This window comes from Synchiropus splendidus, chromosome 19, assembly GCF_027744825.2.
Source record: "Synchiropus splendidus isolate RoL2022-P1 chromosome 19, RoL_Sspl_1.0, whole genome shotgun sequence".
Taxonomy (NCBI): domain Eukaryota; kingdom Metazoa; phylum Chordata; class Actinopteri; order Syngnathiformes; family Callionymidae; genus Synchiropus; species Synchiropus splendidus.
The window spans coordinates 12,610,001-12,637,478 of record NC_071352.1 but is presented as its reverse complement, the minus strand read 5'-3'; the positions used below and the strand labels follow the sequence as shown (position 1 = coordinate 12,637,478).

At 41.4% G+C, this 27,478-nt stretch overlaps 3 protein-coding genes across 3 annotated transcripts in view; all 3 read left to right on the top strand.

Annotated features, from left to right (window-relative positions):
• The first annotated feature begins 2,030 nt into the window (after positions 1-2,030).
• Positions 2,031-10,457, top strand: LOC128751125 (alpha-2,8-sialyltransferase 8F-like). The gene is made up of 7 exons (XM_053851954.1): positions 2,031-2,172; positions 3,156-3,230; positions 3,301-3,375; positions 4,229-4,352; positions 5,891-6,003; positions 6,071-6,157; positions 7,228-10,457. Exons 1-7 carry the CDS (start codon positions 2,090-2,092, stop codon positions 7,670-7,672), a joined length of 1,002 nt encoding a protein of 333 aa, XP_053707929.1. The 5' UTR covers positions 2,031-2,089; the 3' UTR covers positions 7,673-10,457.
• A 2,692-nt stretch (positions 10,458-13,149) lies between these two features.
• On the top strand, positions 13,150-17,155 carry LOC128750506 (alpha-2,8-sialyltransferase 8F-like). The gene is made up of 7 exons (XM_053850685.1): positions 13,150-13,232; positions 14,027-14,101; positions 14,177-14,251; positions 15,250-15,391; positions 16,025-16,137; positions 16,216-16,308; positions 16,687-17,155. Exons 1-7 carry the CDS (start codon positions 13,150-13,152, stop codon positions 17,153-17,155), a joined length of 1,050 nt encoding a protein of 349 aa, XP_053706660.1.
• A 3,541-nt stretch (positions 17,156-20,696) lies between these two features.
• LOC128751668 (alpha-2,8-sialyltransferase 8F-like) overlaps positions 20,697-27,478 on the top strand; it is a 7,367-nt gene continuing 585 nt past the window's right edge. Inside the window, exons 1-7 of the mRNA XM_053852874.1 lie at positions 20,697-21,113; positions 23,322-23,396; positions 23,463-23,537; positions 25,171-25,312; positions 25,947-26,059; positions 26,688-26,780; positions 26,856-27,478. The exon at positions 26,856-27,478 is cut by the window's right edge and continues 585 nt beyond it. Of these exons, the coding sequence (XP_053708849.1) occupies positions 21,031-21,113; positions 23,322-23,396; positions 23,463-23,537; positions 25,171-25,312; positions 25,947-26,059; positions 26,688-26,780; positions 26,856-27,327 (1,053 nt within the window). The 5' untranslated portion in view covers positions 20,697-21,030 and the 3' untranslated portion in view covers positions 27,328-27,478. The remainder of the gene's footprint in view (positions 21,114-23,321; positions 23,397-23,462; positions 23,538-25,170; positions 25,313-25,946; positions 26,060-26,687; positions 26,781-26,855) is intronic.

The following is a 27,478-nucleotide window of genomic DNA, read 5'->3' as shown; positions in this document are numbered from 1 at the left end:
TGCAACAGCGTCACAGTGCGGTCACACCTTCTGCTGTCAACCGAAAGAGATAAGATCGAGATTGCTCACTCTTGTTGGCATGGAACAGATCAGGAGATGGCTAATGTTGCAACAGAAAGAGCTGTTTCGTTCTCTCTTGTGACGTAGAAGAAATAGTCATCGTAAAAACAAAAAACTTACAAAAAAAAGTCGCATTTTGGACACTCTCCGAGGCTAGCAAGGTTATGCATTTTGCAGTTATTTAAGTCAACACCGCTACAATTTTTAAGATAATAAAATGAAAAACAAGGCCATATTGTGAATATCTCACCATTAAACTCATCGAAACTCTTTATCTTCAGTGGATATGGTCAATATGTCCGTGTGTTGATCGAATTAATTTCACTCCTTATCAGCATTCTAGACGTAATATTTTCTCTCCGCCAAACAAGCTAGTCTGCGGCGGCCCCAGTGGCATCAAGGTGACTGACATCCCAACTCTGGAAACAAATGAATACCCAACTATCCCTATGAACATGCTGACCTGCCATGACAAGAAACACAATCATTCTTATCTCACCTCACTGTGACTCCAAAACGTTTCCACGCCACCACACCATAAAATGCAGACAAAACACTCACCACATGTAGAACAAAATGCACAATATTCAGACCTAAGAGATCCTTTTGTGTATTTGTGTATCGAGCAACTTCCTCTCATTTACAAACTTTGTTTTATGAGGCCATCTGTTCTTTTGTTCCGCCTTCATCCAGGACATAGTAGAGAAACTGATCAACCAGTGTGTGAAGCTCTGTTGCAGGGCTGTAAAAGTCGAAAGTAAAGCCAAACATTGGCTCTGATATTGTGTCTCCTGGCCTTTAACAAACATCTGTGTGGTCCACTTGTGAACTGGGCCTGGCATGAGGCTGCCGAAACATCAGTGTGGTGATTTGTGAGGTCAGTTTGCCATATGGCCCATCACACCCATCATTGGCTTACACATTAAGGACAGGGGACACACCTTCTATTCACTCTGTTCCAGCATGTCTGGGCCACAGCGTGCTCTTCTGATGTCACAAACAATGAAGTCAGTTCACTCTTGAGATGTTGCTTGCCAGATCCAGTCACCTTACACTATCCAGGTGTCTATGATATTTTCCTCAAATCCAGCAGCGCCTCCTGTGGGTCATCTCAAGCACAAGCATTAGTTTATCGCATGAAATACATATATAAATACATATATATATATATATATATATAGAGAGAGAGAGAGAGACAGAGAGAGAGAGAGAGAGAGAGAGAGAGAGAGAGAGACTCAGATTATGAAGAAGAATATTCATGCTTTCATGCGTCACAGTTCACCAGCGAGTCTCCAAATGTTCCATTCATGTTACTCTTTAAACTGCACGTGGCCTTGAGCAGTGAACGTCTGTTTTATTGGGTCACTCTGACACACCCAGCGAAGAATGATTCTAATCATAAACATGTGATTTATCAGCTCACTCTGAGTATGACACAGATAAGACTTAACAAAAGTATTTGTGGGCAAGCCAGTTCAATAATTGAACTGTGGACGGTTTTCACACGATGGTGGTATGGTAAAAAGATCAGTCATCCCGCAGCACGTGTGTTCTTTCTGCCTGTGAAGACGACAGCTCGCCACACAACAATACCTGGAAAAGCTATGTAATTCAATATGACCATGATGCCATAATACACCTTAGATGAGCGACTTCAGTTCCATCCCAAACTTTGTGTCGCACTGATTCTGATTTTCACGCTGCAACCTTTAGAAAAAGTGACATCAAACAAGCTGTTTTATTGAAACGCACAGGCACCTAATGGGTTAAAAAGCCTTATCTCGATCTTTGCTCTGCTTTCTATCATATCCTCTGACAGGAAAGCAACTTGAGAACCGCCTTCCCAAAAAGCATGATACACAAATTAAGTTTTAGGTTCAGCCTCTTGTTCGTTCCACGCTCCCTTTACTCCCATCCCTAGACTCCAGTCAGAAGGTGTGTCTCACAGCACGGTGTCACATAACAGGGAAGGTAGTTGAACATGATGAACAACTGAGCCTGTGAGCGGGTTGATTTCACACCGAGAGAAATGAAGAGTTACGAAGTCGTCGTATTGATGTTTTTGTTGTGCTGCTTGCTGACAACTGTTCTCAGGATTACAAAAGTGGAAAAGTAAGTGTTTATTCTCCTCTTTGTTTGGTGGCTCTGTTTGTAATTTGTTTTTATTATTTTGTTTTATTGTCTCCTACGCAACTGACAGAGCAAACAGTGTGTCTGTCCATCTCTCCAGCAGCTTGTACCACAGAAATGTTAAACGGCTGAAGTTCCAAATGTTGGCATTACTTCATTTCGGGTTGGTTTACAAAACCAGACCCTACTTTAAAGTCACCTTCTGTTTTTGATTAAATCACATAAAGTCTGATTCCTTCAGTCTTCAATGATCATTTATTTTAAGCAATTCTCCGGTGACAGATATTGTTTGATAGGGAACGTCTGTTTAAATTTAAGTAAATTTTAATTTAAATTAAAGAACATAAGCAAAGTGTCAATGGCTTGAAGGCAAAAAGGATCAATTAGTTTGTTGATCTTGAGGGGCACAAAAACAAGATGAACAGGAACTGACTGAAAAGAGCCAGCTGGGTATGATAAATAAGTCAAGTGGAAACTTTTGTGACATATTGTACACGTTTTTTATAAACAAGGGGGCAAAGCTAGTGTATGTGTCCTAGAATGACAGCTCTAAACAACCATATAACACAAGTTTATTGCACTCAAAAACCAATACCTTCACTCCTAGTCGACCAAAACAAATGAAGTGTCAGTACTATAACAGAGCGCCTCATTCGATCTGGAAGAACCCGAAATTGTGGTCAAGATGACAACATATTGGTGGAAGCAAACAGACAAGTTTTGCTTGAGGAATATGTAATGTTTTTGTTCTATGGCACTGCAGGGCACATGAAGAGCCACATGCTATAATGGTTAAAATGGCATCATACACACACACAGGCACATCCAGGTACACGCTCTGAATCATCAGGATTAGAAGACAAACTGTTGGGATTACATCCATTTAATTTCACGGAGCGGATTAAGGGTTATTGATAGTGTTTGGGGCGACTCTGCATATCACTGGATATTTCCTCTTCCAACAGTGAAGTGAAACCGTTCAAACCACCACAGATGAAAAGACAACCCCTGGAAAAGTCCAAAACTTGTCCAGGGTGCAAGTGAGTGACGTAAGAACATTGTGGGAAACTGATGAACATAACCCTCATTTTAGTTTTGGTGTTTTTACAGAGGGCAAATCGATAAAGTCATGAAAGAGTTCTCAACCTCTTGGGAGAAGAACGAGAAGAATAACGCAGAATTTAGGTGAGATTTGGATCGTAGTAATACAAAAAGGCAACACATCAACTCGCAGGGTCAAATTGCGACTATTTTCAAGTGGATGTTTGCGACCCAGACTGATGTGGAAGTATGTCTGTGTTGCATGTTGGTGGATTTGGTGTTGAGTTGTAGCCCAGGTTTTGCATTCTGCTGCCTTTTCCGACACCATGGGCAACACGTCACGCAATAGAAAGTGGGCGAACGACACGTCCCGCCAGGGTTGTTTTATCCCTAACACACAAAAATACAGTAACCCTGGTCATTTCCAGTTGGATAGAAAATTCTGATTCTCCTGAACGCAGTCCTTGTTTACTTTGGCCTGATCAGCTCGAGCACGCAGTGCAAGTAGCACTACAGTGGCCTGAGGTGGACAAAAAGAAAGTGTCACAAAAGAAGGTTTACAAGATAGGAGTAGTATTTACAGAGGTTAAAAAAAAGTTACATTTCATATAATAACCGTGTGTAGCAGTTGCACTTATAGCAGCCTAGTCGAAAGTAAAAACCATTATAACCTCCCGCCTCCACTTAAACTGTCGTGCAAGCATTTAATTGACATCATAAAACTGTCAGCACCAACTGTTCAGCTCATGAAGCCTCATCACTGTCTCAAACCTCACATGGGACGGGCAACATTTGACTCCATTGAAGCACCTCTGCACCAACACTGGACGTAGAAATCCACCTGAGAATAGCAGCTATTTGTCACCTTGCGAGGGACGATGTGTTGCAAAAAAAAACTTGCTTTAAAAAGATATTTAGTTCATACCTGGATTCCAAGGCAAATATCAACGCAAAAGTGAGAATAATAATAATGATCTGTGTCCATTTGTGTTCACAGAAATCTGCTCCACAAGAAGTGCAATGGTAGCAACCATGCTATCATCTGCCAAGATAAATACCCGAGGGGATCAAAAATTGGTAAAATACCGGTGGCAGGGGACCTGGCGAACATTCTACCTCTTGTATGTATCAGCTGTTACTGCCAACAACTCAGATTACGTCACTGTTTTATTCATTATGGCCGTGACTATGAGTGGAGCCAAGAGAGACGGGGAACCCGCTGAACGGGATGGCGGTCAATACAGACACACCATGAGCTACATACAATCTCCGTGTCTCTCCCGAATAACAGAGATTCTCACCTATCTATTTCACCTATCTCAGCTGCTCGTATCTGGGATCTCGTTCTTTCGGTCACAACCCAAAGTTCATGACCACCGGTGAAGGTCAGGATGAAGAATGATCTGTAAAGAGCTTTGTGTTTTGACTCAGCTCTCACACAACAGTGCAGTAGAGAGACCACAATACTGGCCGTGCTGCGCCGATTCCCTTGCAGCCCCACTCGAGAACAAAACCCCAAGATACTTAAACTTCTCTATTTGAGGCAGGAAGAGAGAGAGAATCAGTTGAGAATCACAGCCTCAGACTTAGAGGTGCAGATTCTCATCCCAGCTGCTTCGCACTCAGAACCAGACTCAGCTTCAAGTCGATCCAGCCAGAGTTGAAGGTCACTCCATGATGAAGCCAGGAGAACCAAATCTTCTGCTCGAAATCTTGTCCATATGAACCAAAACCAGGATCGAGACTATTGGAAATACACCTCCCGTGTACCTCCGCGCGTTTGTTTACTCGTGAGAATGACGACCAAGAATCCAACAAGTTATATCCAAGAAATGTTTTCCCTGACAGAGGAGCCTGATACAAAAGCAGAATTCTGGGTCAGCAACTACGCCTGACTTAGCCTTATCAGAAGTCCGGTGGACCGAAAAAAAAAATATATCTATCCCTTTATACACAAAAGTTTCTCGACATGAGCGTTGTCCTTGTCCTCAGCCGTTGACGCCAGTCCTGGTTGCTGGCTCCCTCGTAACCACAGCAACGATCACAAGGCATGCACCCTCGTTCCGGACCCAGGTGGCTCTTATCAGGGTCAGCTCTGGAGAAGATGTGGAGAAGGCACTTCCCAGCCTCCTCCGCTTCACCCCGTCCATTGTAGTCCACCTGCAACTTCAAATTCTCACACTTCCTCATTCAGCGTTCCTGTGAATAACTTCTTTATTACTAGCACAAACAATGAATAATATTAATATTGTATAATAAATGCACAATTCCCATTAAGACAAAGCTGGGGGAGACCAACCCCCACCAGAAAAACATTGGACTTGCACCCAAGAGTCCAGACACAACTCCCGCTACGGCAATGCAGAGATTAAAAGCCTCACAATCCTTACTCCCGAAACGTGTCCCTTTTTCCTTCTCCAAGTCCTCAAAGCGCATGTAGACCGGCAGGTCACGCGCCCAGACACCCCCTAGAATTTGTTGAGAGAGTAAAGAGTTGGTCCATAGTTGAATGGCCCCTTGAATCTGACGTTCAACTACCGTAGAACAGACCTTACCAGGGAGGCTGAGGAGTGTGATTCGGGTGTATTCTGGTTGGAGTAGGGCAACCACCACCGTCTGTCAAATCTAAAAATCTTATCACATGATTTTTCATCAACAGCACTCCCCTTTCTTCAATAAAACGTGGGACACGTGTTCTGTTGTGGGAAACGGGGGCATCCTGTTTGACAGCAACTGTGGAGCGAAAATTGATTCGGCAGATTTTGTATTCAGGTATGAAATTGATTTGGATCGATGTTCTTCAGAAGCAACATTTGCGTCTTGTGTCGTTGGTGTTCAGGTGCAACCTGCCTCCTCTGGACAAGTTTAAGAAACATGTGGGCAACAAGTCCGGTCTGGTGACGGCGAACCGGTCCATCCTCAGACTGTGAGTATACACAGCGCACCCAGCTGTCGTTTGTCAAACATACAGATGAAAGGAAATTGACGCAGTTAACAGATAGTTTTATTAGTTTATACATCAGCTCTGCGCTCAAGTCTCATCATTAACCGTTTTAACAGTGTTTGTTGACTTGAAAGGCATGAACATCATTATGTTTTACCGCCTATAAAACTTTACACTTCACGTTTACACAATCACGTAATAGACCAGCAATAGAAACACCCAATAGATGCTTTGACTCACTAGTATGACTGTAACATCTCCCGCTACATTTGTACGCTAATATCTTTAAATATATGAAAGCAGTGGTGAGGTTTCGGGTTCACTTTGTGAAAGGGTTTTTGACAAAACTAGACCAACCTTTTACGGCTGTTCATTTAAGAGTTAACCAAAAGATCGGTTCAGTTTGGTTAAGAAGTGTCAAAGAAGGACACAGAGGTTTGCAAGCCAAATCGTCTCACAAGGTTCCAGTTGCTCTAAGTAAATTGCTGAGGTGGTTTGAGCTAATGGGGTTGAACGCTCCATTGACAATAGGCTGCATCCAGGCTGAGGGAGAGTGATGACTCCTGACCAGGATCCGCCATTTGAACAGCACAGGAAACACACAGCAGGAGTGACCACAGATGTACAACCTGGTCTATGTAAACACTGCACTACAGCAAGAGCGGGATGGGACGCCGTCCGGAGCATGCGCAAACGGAGGACATACCGTTATTGACTACAGCCTTTACTTTTATGAATTTGATTTGAAGTTACTCTTGAAACTTTATTTGGTTTCGGTGTTCCAATGACTGAAACAAATGCCTGGTCTCAACTTTTTACTGGCTGTTTGGCGTAGTCGCTCAACCTTTGTACAGTATGTTTGTCGACTACAAGAGGAAATCGGAGTGTTCAAAGGACACCCATGCAAACACAGAGCGGACCCACCTCACTAAGAGTTACCTCAAACTGGAACCGATCCATTGAGCCTGTGATGATTCAGAATGTTTCATTTGACACACGTGGATTTCCTGAAGCTCTTGTCACTAACGCCTGATATCTTCTCTGTTTCTCAGCAACTCAAAGAGCAATCCCAAGTCACTACTTCAGAGAGTCAGTCAGTACGGCGACGCCATGATTCTTATTTCGGACTTGTCCTCTGCTATTCTTGCACACACCGTTAAACCCCTTAAACAATTGAAAAGCCCTGTCCGCCCGGTGTTTTTGAACCATCAGTACTTGCAGAAACTAAAAGCATTCTGGTCTTCCAAAGGGGTGAAAGAACGTTTTGTCACCAGTGGACTAATAATCATAAGCTTGGCCATGGAAGTCTGTAAAACTGTGAATGTCTATGGGTTTTGGCCTTTCGGCCGTCATCCATTTGGACTTTATTACCTGTCTCATCATTATTATGACAACAACCCCCCAAAACCGGGGGTTCATAACATGCCTGTGGAGTTTGAGAAACTGGTAGACCTTCACAGGAAAGGAATCCTCAGACTTCACCTGAATAATTGTTGAGGAAACCGTGGAATTATTTGCCCTGTGGGTGAAAGATTTCAACTTGAAACCAGGAGTTCCAAGTGGCCTTACTTGTATGCTTGCACTATCATGACAGTAAATTATTTCAGAGGGTTTTTATATGTATATTTATTGCAATTTATTTTATGTTTGTGTTTAAATGAGATTATTGATATACGCTCGGGGTGTGGCATGTGCACGATGAATACAGCGGACTTCAGAGCAAGTGTGTCAAACTCAAGGCTCGGGGCCCCAACACATCATTTTATGTGGCCTGTGAGACGGACGGTTCACATTGAGTACATTTAGCCATGACTTAGATGCCTGTTCATGTTGTCACCAGTGAAGCTCCGAGGGAGTAAGATGAGTAAGCAAGTGGAGATGTCGACGTTGAAACTTCCGAAGACAAATGAGGTGGAGGAGAAGGAGGCAAAGAACCACTTGCAACACAGAAGGCAGCTGTGTCTCCCCAGGACCACTTGATGATAGTGAGTCAGGGTGTGTTGGCATAGTAGGAGTCACAGGAGGGTTAGTTATGGAGACCATCGATAGAACAGTCACACTGGCTCCATGCATAAAAAAGCCACAGCACCAAACTGGCATCATTCCTGGCATCTTCTACTTGAGTTGAAGTAGAAGAGTGAAGCTCCAAGGTAAAACTCATACGTCACTTTACAAGGCAGAAGAGCATTTCGGGGGCACAACTTGCTATAAGTGGACACTTGCAGGCCTTGCGTGCTCCATGTTTATATGTTTACCCCATGCTCAGGGGCTCTCGTATGACTGAGTGTGACCCCCTGCTCTGGAGTGTCAGCAGACCAGTCAATAAGCCTTCATGTTCATGAATTATTCTCTTGGATTTTTTGTATTTTTAAACATTTGTTTATTGTCAATATGTGTGTATGTATATGTTCAGAGGATAAAAGATAATAATATATGATCATATAGTAGATAATAATATATATTTGTACTTGTTGCCAGTCATCATTTTGTGCTATTTTACTGACAAATGCATGAAGTCTGTAAACCATTTAACATGTCGCACAAAGCCAGTTGTTGACATCTCTTATAAGATTTGTTCTACAGTATTGTACCCACTGGGTATCGAAGCGTTTAACCACATTGCACATTTGCAGTCGTAACGGAAGGGAACGCAAAAGGTTAGAAAACAACAATGTAATAAAGTGGTTATTCATCAGTGGAATCAATGTTGCCTTAAAAACATGACAATATTTACAGGACACCACACGATGTTTGGTGAATGACGGACATTCCAGGACCGACTGGGTTGTACGATGGAACATCTAGTGGGCAGTGATGCACCACGTCTATTATAGAAAAATGAGGTTTGCAATTCAGGACCGGTGAAGCATCTAGAAAGTACGTGCCGGACCTGATTTACCTGATCATGTCCTGTGACCTGCAGCGATAAGGAATCCACCCTCATTTGGTATTTGTCACGCAGAGATGGAAGCTTAACCAGCTTCACCAGCTCTTAAAACAGACATCAAAACGTCCTACATAGAGGCACACGACAGGGTTGCTGTTTGTCACCAATGCTTTTTGCTTTGGTGAATGAACCTCGAGAAATTGCTTTCAGCAATGATGTTCATGTTCATGGTATGAAACAAGGCATGATCACCTCTAAGTTCTGTTTGTATGCTGATGATGTGGTCCTAAACTTGTCTGACATCACAAGCTCCATCCCACCGTTCCTGGTGTGGAATAAAACTGTTCTCATGCCCCTCAGTGATGGTTCAGACAAAAACCTTCTCTCCCCTTTTGAAGTTTCCACCGATTATTTCACTTATTTAGGCATAAACATCAACAGAAATCCCCCCAAACTTTTTAAATCATTATTTAGCTCTTGTTGACAAGTGAAAAACGTTTGTTGAAAGATGGAGACTTTTGCCTCTCTCACTAAATTCCAAAATCTTCCGTTATTTTTGAACACTTCTTGCTTTAAAAACATTGATTCCATCATTGTGCCCTTTATTTGGTCTTATAAAACACCCCACATAAGCAAGGCACACGAATAGAAATCTAAATGTGAAGGGGGTTTTGGCCTACCAATTTTCCAACATGACTACTGGACATGTAATGCAAAAAACTTTACTTTCTTGAATCAGTCAAATCTTGTAAATACTGGGGTTAGTCCTCGCATCCCATCCTGGGCCATAACTGAGACTAATAACCTCATATCGAGTCAAGGTATATCGCCATCTGCTGTCTTATTTTCAAAAATAAACCTGCAATTTAAGTATATTAAAGACAATTTTATATTATGGAACTCTTTAAATGTTTTGAAATGACTCAAAAACATTCTTAACATTCCACAGACTGAGTCCGTGTTCATGGACTAGGCCAAGAGGGGCTTAGCTACAATAAGGGTTATGTATGTGGGTGGTCATTTTGCATCATTTCTACAACCTTTTCAGGTGTTTTCAAGAGAGGAACTTTGTCGGGCTCAACCTTCTAGTCTAATGGTTTTAGCACGTTCTGTGTTGCGTATATGTGGCTTCAGTCATGATGGGTTGTTCCCATGATGCTAAAAAAGTGACCTAAAACGTTACAGCAGGCAGCAGCCAAGAAGTCAGTTCCACCTCCATGCTACAACATCAGGATTCTGGAGGAGATCAGATTTTCTATGGCTGGCAATGTGGAAAAATATCATCAAACCTGGGATCCATTTATCAACTACATTAAAAGGGGCTCATAAACTTTGGAAAATGATCCTTTTGGACTTTGCCTGTTTCTAAACATGAAGGACTGACTGACCCCTGGGACTACTCGACTGAATGGTGCTGTCTGTTTTTTATTTTGTTCATTAAATTTATTTTTATTCAGTTATTGTCCTTGTTTTGTCATTGTTTTGCTCTATGTGTCCTGGTGTTTTTTGTACATTTGTTGAATATAAAATCGCAAAAATAAAAAAGAATTATGAAGTTGAATCTGTACACATAAGATACAATGAATATCACGCCTGGTGCTTCCTTTGGCAAGGCTTCAGCTATTTGGAGTCACGGTTGTCGCGAACTATTTACATGGGGAGGAATCCGCTGTCGCCGCTGAAGGTTCCGACTCTGGACTCCGTTTGCAACAGCGGTCATATTCAGCAATCCCTTTGCCAACACTATGAACGAACGCAGCATTGGACAAGGGATTATGAACATTTCATTCATTTTCACATTAGCTTTAGGTTAGGTTTTAATATTAGACACAGTGTCGTGAAATAAAGAGAGAGGACAACGTTTTCTTTCTCCACCGTACCTGTTGTGTTGGGTAGTTGGAGCAAGCAAATGATAAACAAACTCTGGCGTGGATCTTCCTTTAGGGTACATTTGGAACAGATGCTAAAATAGTCACGTAACATGTAATGTTATGTTTAGAATGTCTGTAATGTATGCAAAAAGCCCAATTATTTTGAGATGAATCGTGAGTTAACTATGGCTTTAGTACCGATTGACAGCCTTAAATAGAAAAATAATAATGACTTATTTCTGGCATTAATTCAGCGAAATGAACCCGCCAAAGTTCCTGCCCTAAAACTGTAAATGCATGCCAACAAAAGGTGTGCGTTGCGTTCACTAAAGTGCCGAGACGAAATGGGATAGGCACCAGTGGGTTGATCAATCATTTAAAGGGAGACGACACCTGGGGTGGTGAGTATAGTTTGTTTCTTAGAGGTGTGATGGACTCAGAGAAGCTAAACCAGGGCTGGGTAATTCAGTTTCACAAGGGGCCATGTTCTCTACTGTGACTCCTGTGAGGAAAGATGGACTGAAGGTACACAGTCTTGAATTCACGTTGAAGTTTTACTTTAATAACCTGAAGCAAGGAGAAAATAGTAAAAAAAAATGTATCTGTGTGTAAAATTGCGTCTGCGTAAGGTCCTTTTTGCGTATTTTTTATTTGTTTACAGTATGTCTATGATTGTTTATGTGTGTGTGCATTTTTCTTATGTTTGTTTAAGTCTCCTCTCTGTCATGTTTGGGTTTTATTTTGTCATGTCTTCCTTTGTTTCCTCCCACTGTGTCTCAGTGTCTCAGGTCATGGCACACACCTGGAACTGATCAACAGTCAAGCTAGCTTCACATGGATAAAGGCTCTCCAGTTGCAGTGCTGTTTGCCAGAATGCCATTCCTCCAATGCTGGTTATTCCATCTGTTTCTCTTGCGTTGTTGTATTCTGTTATCTTGTTTCTACTGCTAGTTCTCACTGCCACACTGTTGCTCTTTATATCCTTCCATGTGTGAGTTGGACCACCATGTCCTTGGGTGTTTGCTCTGCTTCTTGAGGTTGTGTTTTGTGAGTGGTAATCTTCAGTTCAGCTTTTATATGTATTGCTCCATGTGTTCAAATGCTTGACTATTGTATCATTGCTGATCGAGCGACTGCTGACTTCATTCTCCTGTTCGTCTCCATGTCCAGGTTTTGTCTCTTGTCTCAGAGACGTCCTTGGTTCTTCTTTACCATCTGTTGAATTTCATTAAACCGCTTCAGTTTAATTTTGTGTCCCAGTCTCTGTGCTCCACATAACCACGTGTTTTCTTAAAACCATCACGTTATTCATGTTTTTCATCTAGTTTTCACTCCCACCAATGCAGAGTACATTTGTCTGAGCGTAGTTGAAGCACATGGTTGGCCGAAGTTCCCTCTTCTGATTCAGAACCAGTTATGAAAATGGTTCCTCTTATCGGTTCCCGACTGGAGTCCGTACTCGCTGCCGTTGCTCACCGCCGCCAGCTGCAGCAGATCAGTTATGTAGGCGTTTAAGCGACGACGCATGGCATAGCGTTCATCTGACTTGTTTTCATTTGAAAAGATGACACTGCATCAGGTCGACCGAACCCCTTCGACATCGACGGTGTACTGCAAACTAATGGAGCAGAAAGTGACCAGCAACATTTTTACATTTCTAAAAAAAAAAAAAGATCCTCGATAGTTGACACAAACAGGGTGCATAGTCTATTTGTTCTGGAAAAGGTGGGCCCCGGGAGCAGGTTAAGAACCCCAGTCGGAGACCACACTGCCCCAGCCAAAGCCGACAGGACAGGATTCCAAGCTGCTGCCTCAATTTCCAGCGCGTCCAGAATGTTTCAAGTCGCGTGGACACGAATTGCACGAGATTTGTTAACCAGATAAGTGATGCGTCACTGTCTGCCACACATACCTGTATAAACGTTCATTCGGTTTTATTGGGGACCAGTGGAAGCTATTCATGTGTGGCTCTGCATTTTTTGGGGAGAACGCATGGATACACATCCATTTAAATAATGCTGAAGTCAGCAGACCTGGTGGGCAGGTTTTTCTCGTCCCTGTCTGATGGCAGAAAAATGCTAGCTATCTCTCTCACACGTTTTCATGTTAAACTTATGGGTACCAGTCACAGCTGTGAAGGGGCTGCGGCGACACAGGAGAGGTTTCTTAGAGGGGCCCTTTCGGTCAGGCAGTGAACGCAGAGAGCAAGAGGAGGCATGAGGGGCTACAAGGCAACCATAGTGACCCTCTGTTTGGGAAGCTTGCTTTCGATTTCCTTCTGGTACATGCAAGATGACAGGTAGGTGTCACTGTGCACATTAATAAATGGGGTTTGCCTCCATATTTACACCTTTGCTGCGATTACATAAAGTTTAGTTATTAAGTTAACATTTTTTGTCGGCGAATTTTTGTCGACTAGCAAATTTAAAACTGTATTAGTCGATGTTGTAACTTACGTAACTCACGTAACGTAGATGAAAAAAGTGATGCAGTCTTTTTCGCTTTTACTGTCTTTCTACGTTTTCCTCATTTATATTTGGCGTTGTATTTATGTGTCTTTTTTCACACATCCAGTTGAGACGTCTGCACCTGTTAAAGGGCGCAATTTCAGATGGATCTTAGTCTGAAATAATTTTGAGAATTACATTACGTTGCTTCTAACTTCTGACAGAATGATGTGCAGAAACCTATATATTTATATTTTTTATTTTTGTTTATTTACTTATTTTTTTCAGTTCCTCCTTCTCGTCCTGGAATGTAATGTTTTCTGTTTTGTCTCATACATTTTCCACATCACAGGAAGCAGTTGAAGATTGAATTATGTATCAGAATATTTTTTTTTTTTAATGCAAAAAGTGGTCTGATTTTCCTGCATTTCCATCCAGTGAGTCGACATATAGACCCACCAAAATTGAGGTCTGTCAAGTTAGTCTGGTTCCAGGTTTCGTCCTTTTGTTGGGACATCAAGCAAGTCACGCAAGAACTGCCTCAGATTCAGATCTAGCTGTGTGCGCATGTAGTAGTTGCTGTAGAAAATGTAGTGCAAAAGATTAAGAGTATTCTGACATCTATTCTCCTGCCTTCCTTCGACAGTACACTGGGACTCTACAGAGCGCCACGGATGAAGAGACAACCTCTGAAGTCCTCCCAGATATGCGAAGGCTGCCAGTGAGTTTGGAGTGATAATTCTGAGTGTGATTTATCTTCTCCTCAGAGTTAATAAATGGCCCTCTGTTTTAACAGACCCATCATACAGGATGTAGTGAGGCGGTATAACCAAACATGGAGGAAGGAACCAGACACTTTCAAGGAGTTCAAGTAAGAATACCAGAAATCATAGGCTTGTATTTTCATACAGAGCGTAGTGTTCAAGAAAGAAGAAACACAAAAATAAGGTTTATTAATGTAAAGCTGCTGTGTTCATTCAGCCAACTCTTAAAACGTTTGAAGCATAGGCACCAGTTTAGCATCATTTCGTCCCCACCACACACAAATCCTGCATCTTAAACCTGGTTATTTTCAGTAGTATAGAAAATTCCAACGCTCCTGAACGCACCGCCTGCGCATATATATATATATATATATATATATATATATATATATATATATATATATATATATATATATATATATATATATATATATATATATATATATATTTATTTATTTATTTATTTTTCTATTTATTTGTCATAAAAAAATACACTTGTTGCAAACAGTTAAGAAAATTGGAAAAACTGGGCATGTCATGAATAAAGTCAACAAATGTAAAATAATAAGGATATCTAAATATTATGAAACGTGGTCATTGTAAAGCTTTTTATTTGTCATAAAAAAATACACTTGTTACACAAACAGTTAAGAAAACTGGAAAACCTGGGCACGTCATGAATAAAGTCAACATATATAAAATAATAACGATATCTAAATATTATGAAACATGTGGTCATTGTAAAGCTTTTTATTTGTCATAAAAAAATACACTTGTTGCAAACAGTTAAGAAAACTGGAAAAACTGGGCACGTCATGAATAAAGTCAACAAATATAAAATAATAACGATATCTAAATATTATGAAACGTTTTTTTTCCAAATAAAAAATGTCTTGAGGATATAAGTAAATTGCGAATCGAAATATAACTATTAAATTTTCACGTTCATTTAAAAAAAAAACTGCTTCAACAGGTTGGCTAGCGTCACTTTCTTTGCTGTTGTTAACAAGCATTCATTCATACAGGGATGCTGTGCATTTAAAATAAATATTCCCCTCGGGGGATTTCGCAGCGATTTTGAAATGATGTCCACCTACTTTGACAGACAGGAGCTGCATGCCAAGTGCAACGGCTTTGACGACGCCATCATCACCCAGGCCAACACGCCGCTGGGAAAACAGATTAAGTTCGACGGATCCCTAAAAACATTGTTGGTGCTGCCAACGCTTTTCAACCTGTTTCCAGAGGTGTGTATCTTTTGTTGTATCACGGTGAAGAGTTGATCGTTCCGAGTCAGGTGGAACAGAACTGAAACTTTGGACAGAAAATGGAGCACAGTTGTGTTTTCTTTGGGTTGAGATCAGGACTTTTCGCTGTTGTTTTTTTTATTATACTTAATAAACCTGAGACTGGTGGCATCACCCTGCAATAAAAATTTCCCAATCACTCTGGCTGGTGTGCACATGAGAAGTCATGATTAATTTGACATAAGAGGAGGGAAAAGAAAGCAATAAAAATATATTATACGTTTAACATCATTCCTAACTCTTCAAAACCAAAATAGATGTTTTGGTTTTTTTTCTTTAGGTATTAATTTATTTATTTTCACTTTTTAAACTTCTAATGGATGGTGTTCATTTTCAACAGTTTCAACATTGATTTTTTTAATTTTTTTTTATTGAGAATGTTTGAATAAAATACATGAAAATGTAAGAATATATTGAATCAAAGAACTAATTTCAAACCATATAATACCATGGTGCGGTTGCACTTTCCTCTTTTATAATCCTGAGGTAGCAAAATTTAAGTGACTCATTTTCATAAGAGAGACTTATGACTTGTTCTTTGTCACCTGTCCATCATCAATAACCCTTTCCCAGGGCCATCCTTTTGGAAATAAAACGTGGAATAAGTGCTCCGTGGTTGGAAATGGAGGCATCCTCGCAGACAGCAATTGTGGGCAAAAAATTGACTCTGCAGACTATGTTATCAGGTAAGAAAGATCACAAGTGAGATATGCAGGAAAATAACCCATGAAGCATTTTCATTTCTTGCTCGTGGTTATTTTTAGGTGCAATTTACCTCCAATAAAAGATGAATATCGGAGCGACGTGGGCACCAAGACTGACATTGTTACAGCCAATCCAAGCATCATCCTGAGGATGTGAGTATAAATGTAACCCTGGATCTATGAAGACCTGTGACTGGCTTCACCACGGCTTTACGCCCGAGGGTGTGTCTGAAGTACAAGAGTATGCAGGACGTTGAACAGCTTATCTGAGTGCAAATTTTACCTTGGATGATTCAGAGTTCTCTAGAATATAAATATTTCTTCTAGGCTTATATTAAGGTATTGTAACTGACAGCAAGGTAAACATTGAGTCTGTTCGGATTATTATCTACCTGCCCAATAGTCTTCAACAAATTTGTGGATGAATCAAAATGGATGCTTCAAAAAAAAAAAAAAATTAAATTAAATACCTGAGCAAGGATTATTATTTCGCTAGCATGTCAGTGATGTGCAATGCTTTTCTGTTTTCAGGTATAACTCTCTCATGGAGAGTCGCCTGCCTTTTGTTGAGAAGCTTCAGAGCTACGGAAGCGCCAAGATCCTTCTACCTGCGTTTTCCTACCGTGCGAACACCGGCTTGTCCTTAAGGGCAGTGCACACCTTGAAAGACTTCAACAGCAAAGCGCGGCCGGTGTTCTTCAACCCCATGTACCTCAAGAAACTGAGCGAGTTCTGGCTCTCCAAGGGGATCAAAGCGCAGCGGCTCAGCACCGGTTTAATGATGGTCAGTCTGGCGTTGGAACTCTGTCAGAATGTGAACGTGTACGGGTTCTGGCCTTTTAACAGTCACCCTTTTAAATCATATAAAGTGACAAATCACTATTACGATGACAACTGGCCTCGAGCCGGGTCACACGAAATGCCCGATGAGTTTGAGCAGTTGTTGCGCCTCCATAGTGAGGGGGTTCTTAAACTTCACCTTGGGACTTGTGATGCTTAGATCCATGTTCTTTTCTACCTTAAAATATGCAGGGAAAATTGGGATAAAAATGTTTTTGTTTTGCGGTAGCAGTTTGGGAGGCAATTTAAGACAGAAAAGTTTAGGATTCCTCCTTCATTGGACCTGTATGTTTTCCGTTTGTTGTGAGGGGCATTTTTCATCTAACATTTGCAGTTCTTGAATTCACTTGAAATCGAATAAAATCCTTTGTAGTGTAGTGGATTTCTACTGGGTTCTCTGTATTAAGTGAAGGACGGGAATGAAATCCGAAATGTCTCCCCTGTTTTTGAAACACAGTGTTCTAGCGAATGAGAGCTCTGTTTTAAGGGCATAGGAGAAACCAAAGTGGGAGTTGTGTGTGCGTAGTCGGGACGTGTTCGTGTGCTTATTTTCATATTTGCATTAGTAGAGAGGAAGTTAGCCAACTATTTGTTTTCAGTAAATCACGTTCAGCACGTTCCTGGACCACTGAACAGCTTCACTTCCTTGTGTAAAACAGCAGAACTATTGTGTTCACTGAACCATTGCGTTAGCACCACAGGCGTGTCCTCGCCGCCTGGAGCTACGCTACTGCTTCTGTATTTGGAGATGACTTAGTCAGTGTGGGCACTTCTCATGAAGTGCCAGTTCTTCTGAAAGTGTTTCAGACATTTGACACACTGCGGACATGTTGCCAGGCAACTCTGTCATCCCCTGACTTTGGTGCTTCAACAGTATATTTCAGATTCTAGAGGAAGTTTGCGAGACGGGATGGTTTTGTTCCATGTTCCATGGCTGTAAAGATGTATTTCACAGTGTGAATAGATGAGGATTCATGTGCTGGAACACAAAAAAGTTGAATTTTGGAACAGATACAAAACCTGGGATCAATGAGATTAAATCTTTTAATCTATTGACATTTATATCAAGACTAGTGAGCCACCGTTTTCCTTCTATTGTGAATGTAGCAACTGAGCCAAAATTATTACAAATGTTTTACAAAACAATAGTGTTCACGTGTATCTGTTCATCATTATTTATTGCTCAAAAGTGTCTCTCTCCAACACGTCATTTGTTTTATCCCTTCATAGCATTATGAGTATACTTTCCTGGCTTTTGTCACGTTGAATTTATTTGAACACAATCATTGGATTGCTTTACTGCATTTTATTTTTCCGTTTTTCCTTCATTTAATGTCTGGTGTGTGTAAGTGAAATAAATATTCAACATTATTGTATGCCATTTGTCTTTTGATATAGTTGGGAACATCCTCACATGCACAACCTCCAAAAAGTGGTTATGATATATATATATATATATATATATATATATATATATATATATATATATATATATATACGACCGGAGTAAGGTGGTTTGCTCTCTCCAGGTCGGTGGAGAGTTCTTGCCCCAAGTGGTGGAGTTTAAGTATCTGGGGGTCTTGTTCTCGAGTGAGGGAAAAGGGGAGCGTGAGATTGATAGACGGTTGGTGCAGCGGCAGCAGTGATGCGGTCGCTGTATCGGACCGTCGTGGTGAAGAGGGAGCTGAGTCACAAGACGAAGCTCTGGATTTACCGATCGATCTACGTTCCCACCCTCATCTATGGTCACGAGCTTTGGGTCATGACCGAAAGGATGAGATGGCGGATACAAGCGGCTGAGATGAGTTTCCTCCGCAGGGTGGCTGGGCGCACCCTTAGAGATAGGGTGAGGAGTTCGGTCATCCGGGAGGAGCTCGGGGTGGAGCCGCTGCTCCTCCACATGGAGAGGAACCAGCTGAGGTGGCTCGGGCATCTGATCCGGATGCCCCCTGGACGCCTCCCTGGGGAGGTGTTCCGGGCATGTCCTACCGGGAGGAGACCCCGGGGAAGACCCAGGACTCGCTGGAGAGATGATGTCTCCGGTCTGGCCTGGGAACGCCTCGGGATCCCCCGGGAAGAGCTGGAGGAGGTTTGTGCGGATCGGGAAGTTTGGGCTTCCTTGCTCCGAATGCTGCCTCCGCGACCCAATATGTATATGTATATATATATATATATATATATATATATATAGTATATGAGGTGAAAGAATGCACAGTATACGAACAAAGACAAGAGCAGCCAAGTGGAAAACAGAGCCATGTTACCTTGTGAGGGAATAACAAAGGGTTGTCAGATGTTAAGCTGTTATCTGAGCTGTTGGTTTTACAAAACAAAACCCGTCTCACAAAGCCGCCCTGTCCAACTCATTGTTATGGCAACACAAGCTGAGTTAGGGATAAATGCATGCGAGAATGGTATGGATACCTCGGATTCAGTTCTCATAGTTTGTTTGAAAATGCTGTTGAGAATCCATTTGTGAATGTCTGCGACATTCTGTCATGCAGTGGTTCTCAAATGTGGGGACTGCAGTGAGATTTTGTCAGAAGCAAGTCCGTTGTTTTAAACAAACTATTTCAAAAAGCAATTGAAGTTGTCATTTTCGTGTGTATTAGTGTTGCGAATATGCAGAAGCAAGCGTTTCCCAGTACAGCAGAGAGCAGAGTCAGCAGGATCAGCCACATTGTTTATATGTGTACAGCTCAGCGTGAGCTGTGGTGGCACCAGCATGCCACAGTTCGAGGCTCGAGCAGACGGCGAATGCGATGGAGCGTCTCTGTGCACTCGCACTGATCGCTGTGGGATCTCAGGGTGCCGGATGAATAGAAACAATTCCCTGAATGTGTTTGGAACAGAGAGTCAAATGAGTTGCCAATTTGACCCTGTGTTGCACTGTAAAGAGTGGCGACTGATTTGACTCTCATATGTCATGTTTTGATTACCGGTAAACCCTCCACTGGCACCTGTGTCTGTCTTCTCACGTCCAAGTCCACTTAGATGACTTGAAATAGAAACTTTTGTTTGGCTGCAGTGTTTTTAAAAATGTCAAATTTCACAGCTATTTCTCAGTCAAGAAACAAAAAACACTGACCAAACCAGTGGCACAAACTGAAGAACCTGACTCCATGAGGAAGCAGTATTTTAGCCTCAAATATGTTCAATGAAAGTCCATTTATATTGCTTCTTTTTAAAGAACCTTTGTGCTATGTTTCATCTGGACAATGTCCGACACCAAGGTGGCGGCGCACAGTGATGAGTCATGGTTGCATCAAGTGCTTGTCTGCAGTATAGCACACTCTTCTGGTGAACACTCTTCAAATTGAACTTGAGGTGCATATATCAGTGTATATTACCAGTCACACCAGTAAACACGCAATTTTTAAGGCAATTGTGTCAAAGAAAAACGCCTTTTGAATTTTGTTTGGAGTCAAAGCGACCAGACGATCCTGCCTCTCTACCTCAGGTTCTAATCTTCCTTCATACATGGACTCAAATCTGACTAGCCCTGATAACAAACATATTTAATCAGATGAGCACACACAAAAAAATTGTTCCGCATGCTGCGGCGGAGTACTTGAACTCAGAGGGAGTGGTTCCACTCTGGTGGGTGGAGAATGGGAGAGTGGGAGGGGTCAACAAGGAGGGCAGAAAAATGGTAAATAGACTTCCCTTGAGGTGTGGAGCTCCATACCAGAGAGGTAGTTGAGACATAACGGCTGACTGGTATATATGGAATTAACTTCAACTGAGAAAGGAAAAAGTACATATCATTTTTTTTTGTTATTGAGTTTTAGATGCTGTCTTGACCACGTGTTTAAAGAGGATCGGTAGCTGACAAGAGTGGACTGAAGCGCTGCCTGAGGGGGGACCAGACCCCGATGCAGAAAGACAAGCTGCTGGCACAACAGGCTGGAGGCAACCTGAGTGGGCCGGTCAGGTGTTTTTGCGGTGGACTGTTGTAACCCAAAGCAAGAAGATGATCAGAAAAAGTGAGTGACAGAAGACGTCTGGCCAGAGAGTGAGCAGTGAGTTGGAGGAATGTGGGGCTACAAGGCAACAGTCACCATTCTTTGTTTGGGCAGCCTGGCCACGACGATGATGTGGTTCCTGGAGGATGACAGGTGAGTTTTGAGGAAGACTTTTTTTTTTAGGTCAATACGACTCTATTCATCAAACAAGTAATAACTTTTGCTTGGGAGAAATGTGACTTGTAATAAATAGGGAAGAAAACAAGTCCATAAAACACGACCAAATCACGTATAAAGTTTCTTTCGCAGGTAACATTTTGAGTGGAACTATTCCCAGTCCACCACATTACAAGACGTGATATCATTATCAAAACATCCATGATGAAGGGGACTACATGAAATTGAGCTCATGGACAGAAAATCTGGGTTAAAATATATATATAAAATTTGATGAATCAGGATTAATTTGTAAAAAAAAAACTGTTATGATATGGATACATTTGTTGGATAGAGTCCCACCAAAAGTAATAAATGGTCCGCATCAAGTTAGTTTTAACACCTACTTGAAAGTAAAAACAACAACAATGAGTTGGTTTGAGTCTGAATAGAAAAAGAACATTCCTGAGATAAATCTTATCTTGTTTTACTTATCACCGGGAACTTGCCGAACGCTTCAAGTTGCAGTCGTGGTTGATCAGTTCGTGAAAGGTTACATGGATGTGTTTAACTATAAGATAGACTTCAATCAGGTTTTACTAAGAAGGAGAGAATGTACCTGCATTGTAGGTCAAACCCAGTGACATGAAACAGTGAATCCAATTTGAAAAAGTCACAAGTCACCCATGGTATTGTAAAGAAAAGATTTATATTGGGAGAAAACACGTCACACACTGGTCTGAAAATCCATGTGGGTTATTGATGTCTTTGAATGGGAAGACGGCCGCTCCTGTTTCGATTCACTTCTGGTGGAGATTGGAGCACACAATGGTTCCGTTCCATTCAGATTTTCATTGCGAGAAGCTCTTCCGGGGAGCTGCAGCAGAACATTGTGCAGGCGCAGATCACCTGCTGCGATTACAGTCAAGCAAAACGATTATATTGTACGACTAATTTCTCTCCTGTAGAGGGATACTTTATAGATAGATAGATACTTTATTAATCTCCGAAGAGTTGTAAGAATTCAAGTATTGAAGAACTATACTTTGAGTGTATTAGGTACATAGTTCTTATCTGATGTATATTAGCGAAAACTATATAACAAACAGTAGTACAACAGTATACATCTGGTGTATAGTGGACCACGAGGATCCCAAACATGCAATACATTTCACCCATGGTTGACGGCAGATGTCACACTCATGGTGACAAACAAGTATTAAGTAATTGAATATAGAAGTACTAAACAATAAGAACAAAACAATATCTGAACAAAACTAGCGAACAACAACAAAACTGTGTTTTCTATACCACCATTAGTGAGTGGTGGAATACTTCACTCCCACGATCCTTTTGCATCTGTTGCCTCAATAATACACTTGAAATCCCTCAGGAAAAAGTAGTATAAAGTAGTACACTTTTTGAAGTACACTTTTTTTTTCAAAGGGGTTACTGCAATTGCTGCACCTGAATGTCAGTGAGATTGCAGCCAGGGTTGGACAATATTTAACTCCTGTCCTGTCAGTGAAACAGTGAAGAATTTTTCTGTTCATTTCAACCTCCTTTGTAAACAACACAAACTTGACATCACCTCAAGCTCATATTTCTACTGTGAAAGCTCGACTGGAAGGTTGAGTTAATGCATAGTTTCTATGGGAAACATGAACTGTCCAGCCCTGAGGAATTCAAGCTCTCACAACAGTACAACCCGAAAATGTACTTGCCAAGGGCCACATGGTGTGAGGGTCGGGTGTAAAAATAAATAAATAAATAAATAAATCATTTACATTTAATTTTAAAATTGTCATGGCTGAATTTTTTTTAAGCAGTAGGACCAAACAAAGGATCATAGACATAAGAAATTGATGTCCGAGATATTGAAAGAAGGCACTGGCTATCTATGACACAACGAAACCCGAAAGTTTGGAGTGAAATAAATATAACACCATCTTCATTGCTGTTGGAATTGACTGTGCTTCTAGCAACACACCCCTCCCACGGTTTAACTTTTCACAAGCCAGAGTGGTAATGTGAGCTCTGTAGCCAGAGGAAATCAAAAGTTTGTAAGCTGAATCCTTGACTGAGCAGCCATTCCCCGCCCACTTTCATCGGCCACAAAAGCATTTTTTCTTATCTCACCACAAGATCGCCGTCTTCAATTGAGCCTCCCTTGACTTTTGACTTTCTTCTGCATCCTCCCAACAGTCATTTGGAGGCCCACCGTGCACCTCAAATCAAAAGACAACGTCCGAAACCCTCGCAACTCTGCAAAGGCTGCAAGTGAGTGTCTCACACAGGAGACTTCCATTCTTGGCAACAGACTGAAATTCTTCTTTCCCTTGTCAGGAAAATCATCGACAGCGTTGTGACGCGTTACTCTAAAACTTGGAGGAAGCAAGAGATGAACTACCAGAAATTCAAGTAAGACTCGATCAAGTTGGAACATGAAAAAATCATAGATATAAATATGTTTTCTTTCTCTTTTTCGTTTAAGAGAGCCAACATGTCTGGAACACTAACCTCCTATTTCTTTTTTTTTACTGTATTTTACTTGTGCTTAGCCTCTTTTTTTCAAGTTACAAATGTGTCAGAAACCAGACAGGAGTTTGCCAAAACCACCTGATATACCTGAAGGAACATTTCTCATCACAAAGAACTTTAGAACAATAAATAAACGCTGAAACTTGAAAATGACTCAGGAGAGGAGACTTGAGAGAACATGAATATCAGCAACACACAAATGACTGACTGTCACAGTAAAGTGGCTGACTGACAGGAAAACACTAAACAACATAAAGGAACTCGGGCAAGTTTAAGAAACACAGTTACACACAACCACTGCACGGCAAAATAGCGAAAAGTGATGTGGACTGTTCTTCACTCTGCACCAGTCTATATAATGTAAGAACAAATATGAATAAATGAATAAAGTCATACAAATGTCATATCATTCCTTATGAAAGGCGTTCACAATGTGAAAGAGGAGATTGAAGCAAAGGTTCATTCATTCAACTTTTTCATCTCAAACCACACCAAGTGGAGTGAGTGAACCTGCAGTTCTTGCTCTTCTCGTATTGACACAGTGGATTATAGGAATCCATCTCCTGGTGCTCCTTGTCATCTCCGTCTGTCACCAAGCAAAGACCGACGAGACCTTTAACCTTGGAGAGCGCCACTCCCAGCAGGTGGTCGTTGGACTCGGGCCAGTCAATTATTATCCATGGGTTAAGACAGATGGAGTCATATAGTTATATGATACATCATTTGCAGAAATTAGATCTGGTCAGTGATATAGATCCTGAGCTTAATTCAAATGTGTAATGTTAGGCATCGAATAGCACGGCACTCCGGGGCCAGAGAATGATTTAATATTAATATAAGCGGATATTTCTGTTGTTTTTTGTTTTGTTTTTTGGTGCAATGTCTGCTGTCCATTGCCCAAGGACAATACCATTTTCATTTTCAATACTTCCAATACTTCGCCATGTTTGTTTTGGAGTTGTTTTTATCATAAACTTTTGACGCGGGGCTGCTCCACCTGGTGGATATATTGGTGAACAGCAATACCAACATAAAGAACACATGGACGTATGTGATCAGTGACAGTAACATTGTTTGAAACAGACTGGTACACTTTTTGGGAGCAATAGTAAGAGCCGGCTGGGGTGCGGTGTTTCGGAAAAAATTGAACATGGCCAAACAAATTCAACTTAAATAAAATTTGCCAACGAATGTCAACATTTTGAGCTATGTGTGATGGAAATAAGAATATTCTGAATCATCCATTTTGCACCTGCTTTTGCACAAGCAGATTTTCCACTCAATCAGATCTGAAGCATCTGTTTACGAATAACATAAATAACTGCTTTTGATGCTTAAAAATGGTGAAATAATTCACTTTTATTCATGTTCTTTCATCTTGTTTTAGTTAATACACTTCCAGCCCAATAAATATTGCCTGGAAGAGGATTCAATTGTCAGCATGTCATGATCAGATTATTTCTGTGATGCTTTCTTGAACCTGGATTTTAATAAACTCTCTTTGTATTTCAAGAGTCAAGCTCCAGCAGACGTGCAATGGTTTCGATAACGCCATTGTGACACAAGCTAACACTCCTCTTGGTTCAACAATCTTGTTTGAGACGAGTGCAAAGAAGTTGCTGGTGAATTCTGAACTCTTCAACCTCTTTCCAAATGTGAGTATGCCACTGTTAAGATCCTCAGATTATGCAGGGTTTATATATATATATATATATATATATATATATATATATATATATATATATATATATATATATATATATATATATATATATATATATATATATATATATATATATATATATATATATATATATATATATACATATGTAGTATGTCGTTTTCTCAGGTTCTTATCAGGAAAGGACGTGACTCATGTACTGAAAGACATACATTATACATTTATTACATGCTCATTTCCCACAGGAGGAAAAGGTGGCTATTTATGACTTTACTACAGTTGCAGTGTAATAACTGACGCATATCACTGTCCCTACAAATCTGTGGAACAGTATAAAGATAATGGCTGTCTTTCTGGTAAACATTGGTTTCTACAAGTATTATTTTTTGTATTCTTTTCTTTTATGTGTAGTTTTATTATAGATATAAGTGAAATTTCTGTGAGACATGACTGTGGATCAGATTTGCCAATTTAATCCATGAAGTGAAGTAAAAGCCCTGTTTTTAACACCCCTGCAAAACTATTCTCCAGCTTTTGTTTCATACTGCTACGTAGTTTAGAGTAGAAAAACCTGTACTGTAAATTGTTTTCTCTTTATTCAATTCAAGAAACATCCATTCTCAAATAAAACCCTGGACACATGTGCTGTCGTTGGGAACGGAGGGATCCTCTATGACAGCAACTGTGGCAAGATGATCGACTCAGCCGAGTTCGTCATCAGGTGACTTTATTTTTTTTTCTTCCTTTTCTGAAAAAGTGTCTGTCGTCGCCCCAAGCGGTTCCTTTCACTCCTTTAAGATTAATGCCGTGTCTTGACAACAATTGACAACTTGACAACAACTGAATTATTGCAGTCCAAACAGCTTCATCCAAAAATAAAGAACGTTGCACAACATAAAGTCCTCTCAACATACAGTTTGGTGTTTCAGCACACCACAAAAGGGGGTGTTGCCATGCCATTCAGAGACACAAGGCTCTTTTTACAGCATGACACTGTTGAATTTTGTTGAACATACGTACATACATCTTCAGTGAACCACCTGTTCAGGGTTGCGGGGAGTGTCCCTGTCCCAGCGGGGGAGAGGCAGGAATAAAACCTGGACGTGTCGCCAGTCCATCACAGGGACACACCAAAAGCGAGTGTGAATCAGGCCAAATATTTTTAACTATCGACCCTTGGTCCCATGGTCTAGACAGGGCTTAAACTGGGTATCTCCTCCTTTTGCACAGGCAGTCGATGCCTCACTTGTGCTTGGTGCCAACAGAACAGCGCCTGCAGGCTCAGATGATCGTGCAGTTCCTGAGAATCAACTGCGGATTGTCTTCTCACCCGTTGCCTTTGTCTCCAGGTGTAACTTACCTCCGCTGACAGGGGAATACGAGAAGCATGTCGGCAAAAAGACAAACATCGTCACTGCAAACCCGACCATCCTGCTGAAGTTGTAAGTGCAAGGATTCACTCTGCTCTATATCTACTGACCAAATCCTAACCCGAAGCATGTTTTTTTTTCTTCCAGACATCAGTCTCTGATGGAGCGGCGCCTCCCGTTCGCCGAGAAAATGCAGCTCTACGGAAGTGCGATGATACTGCTTCCTGCTTTCTCCTACAATGTGAACCTCGCGCTCTCACTACGGGCTGCGTACACGATGAAAGACTTCAAGAGCTCAGTCAGCCCTGTCTTTTTAAATCCGCAATACCTGCGTGAACTGGGCGGCTTCTGGAAGGCCAGAGGCGTGAAAGCAAAAAGGATCACAAGCGGTTTGATGATGGTGAGCCTGGCTTTGGAGGTCTGCAATAACGTCCATGTGTATGGGTTCTGGCCCTTTGCTAACCACCCATTCGACCTGTACCCCCTTCCTAACCATTACTACGACGACATTTGGCCAAAACCAGGTTTCCACGCGATGCCAACGGAGTTTGAACACTTGTTACAGCTTCACTCCGACGGCATACTCAAGCTTCACCTGGGGAGATGCAACAAGAATTAGGCTTTTACTCTCATGCAGTTGTCAAGTCATGCAAGTGTTCAAGTGTGGTGGCGAAAGTAAATGGTATTTTCAACCGCTTCATGTCAAATTCATTTGGGAAACCCACCTGGCCTTCCACTACTGCCTCAGGAGGAACCTCCCACATTGTGCC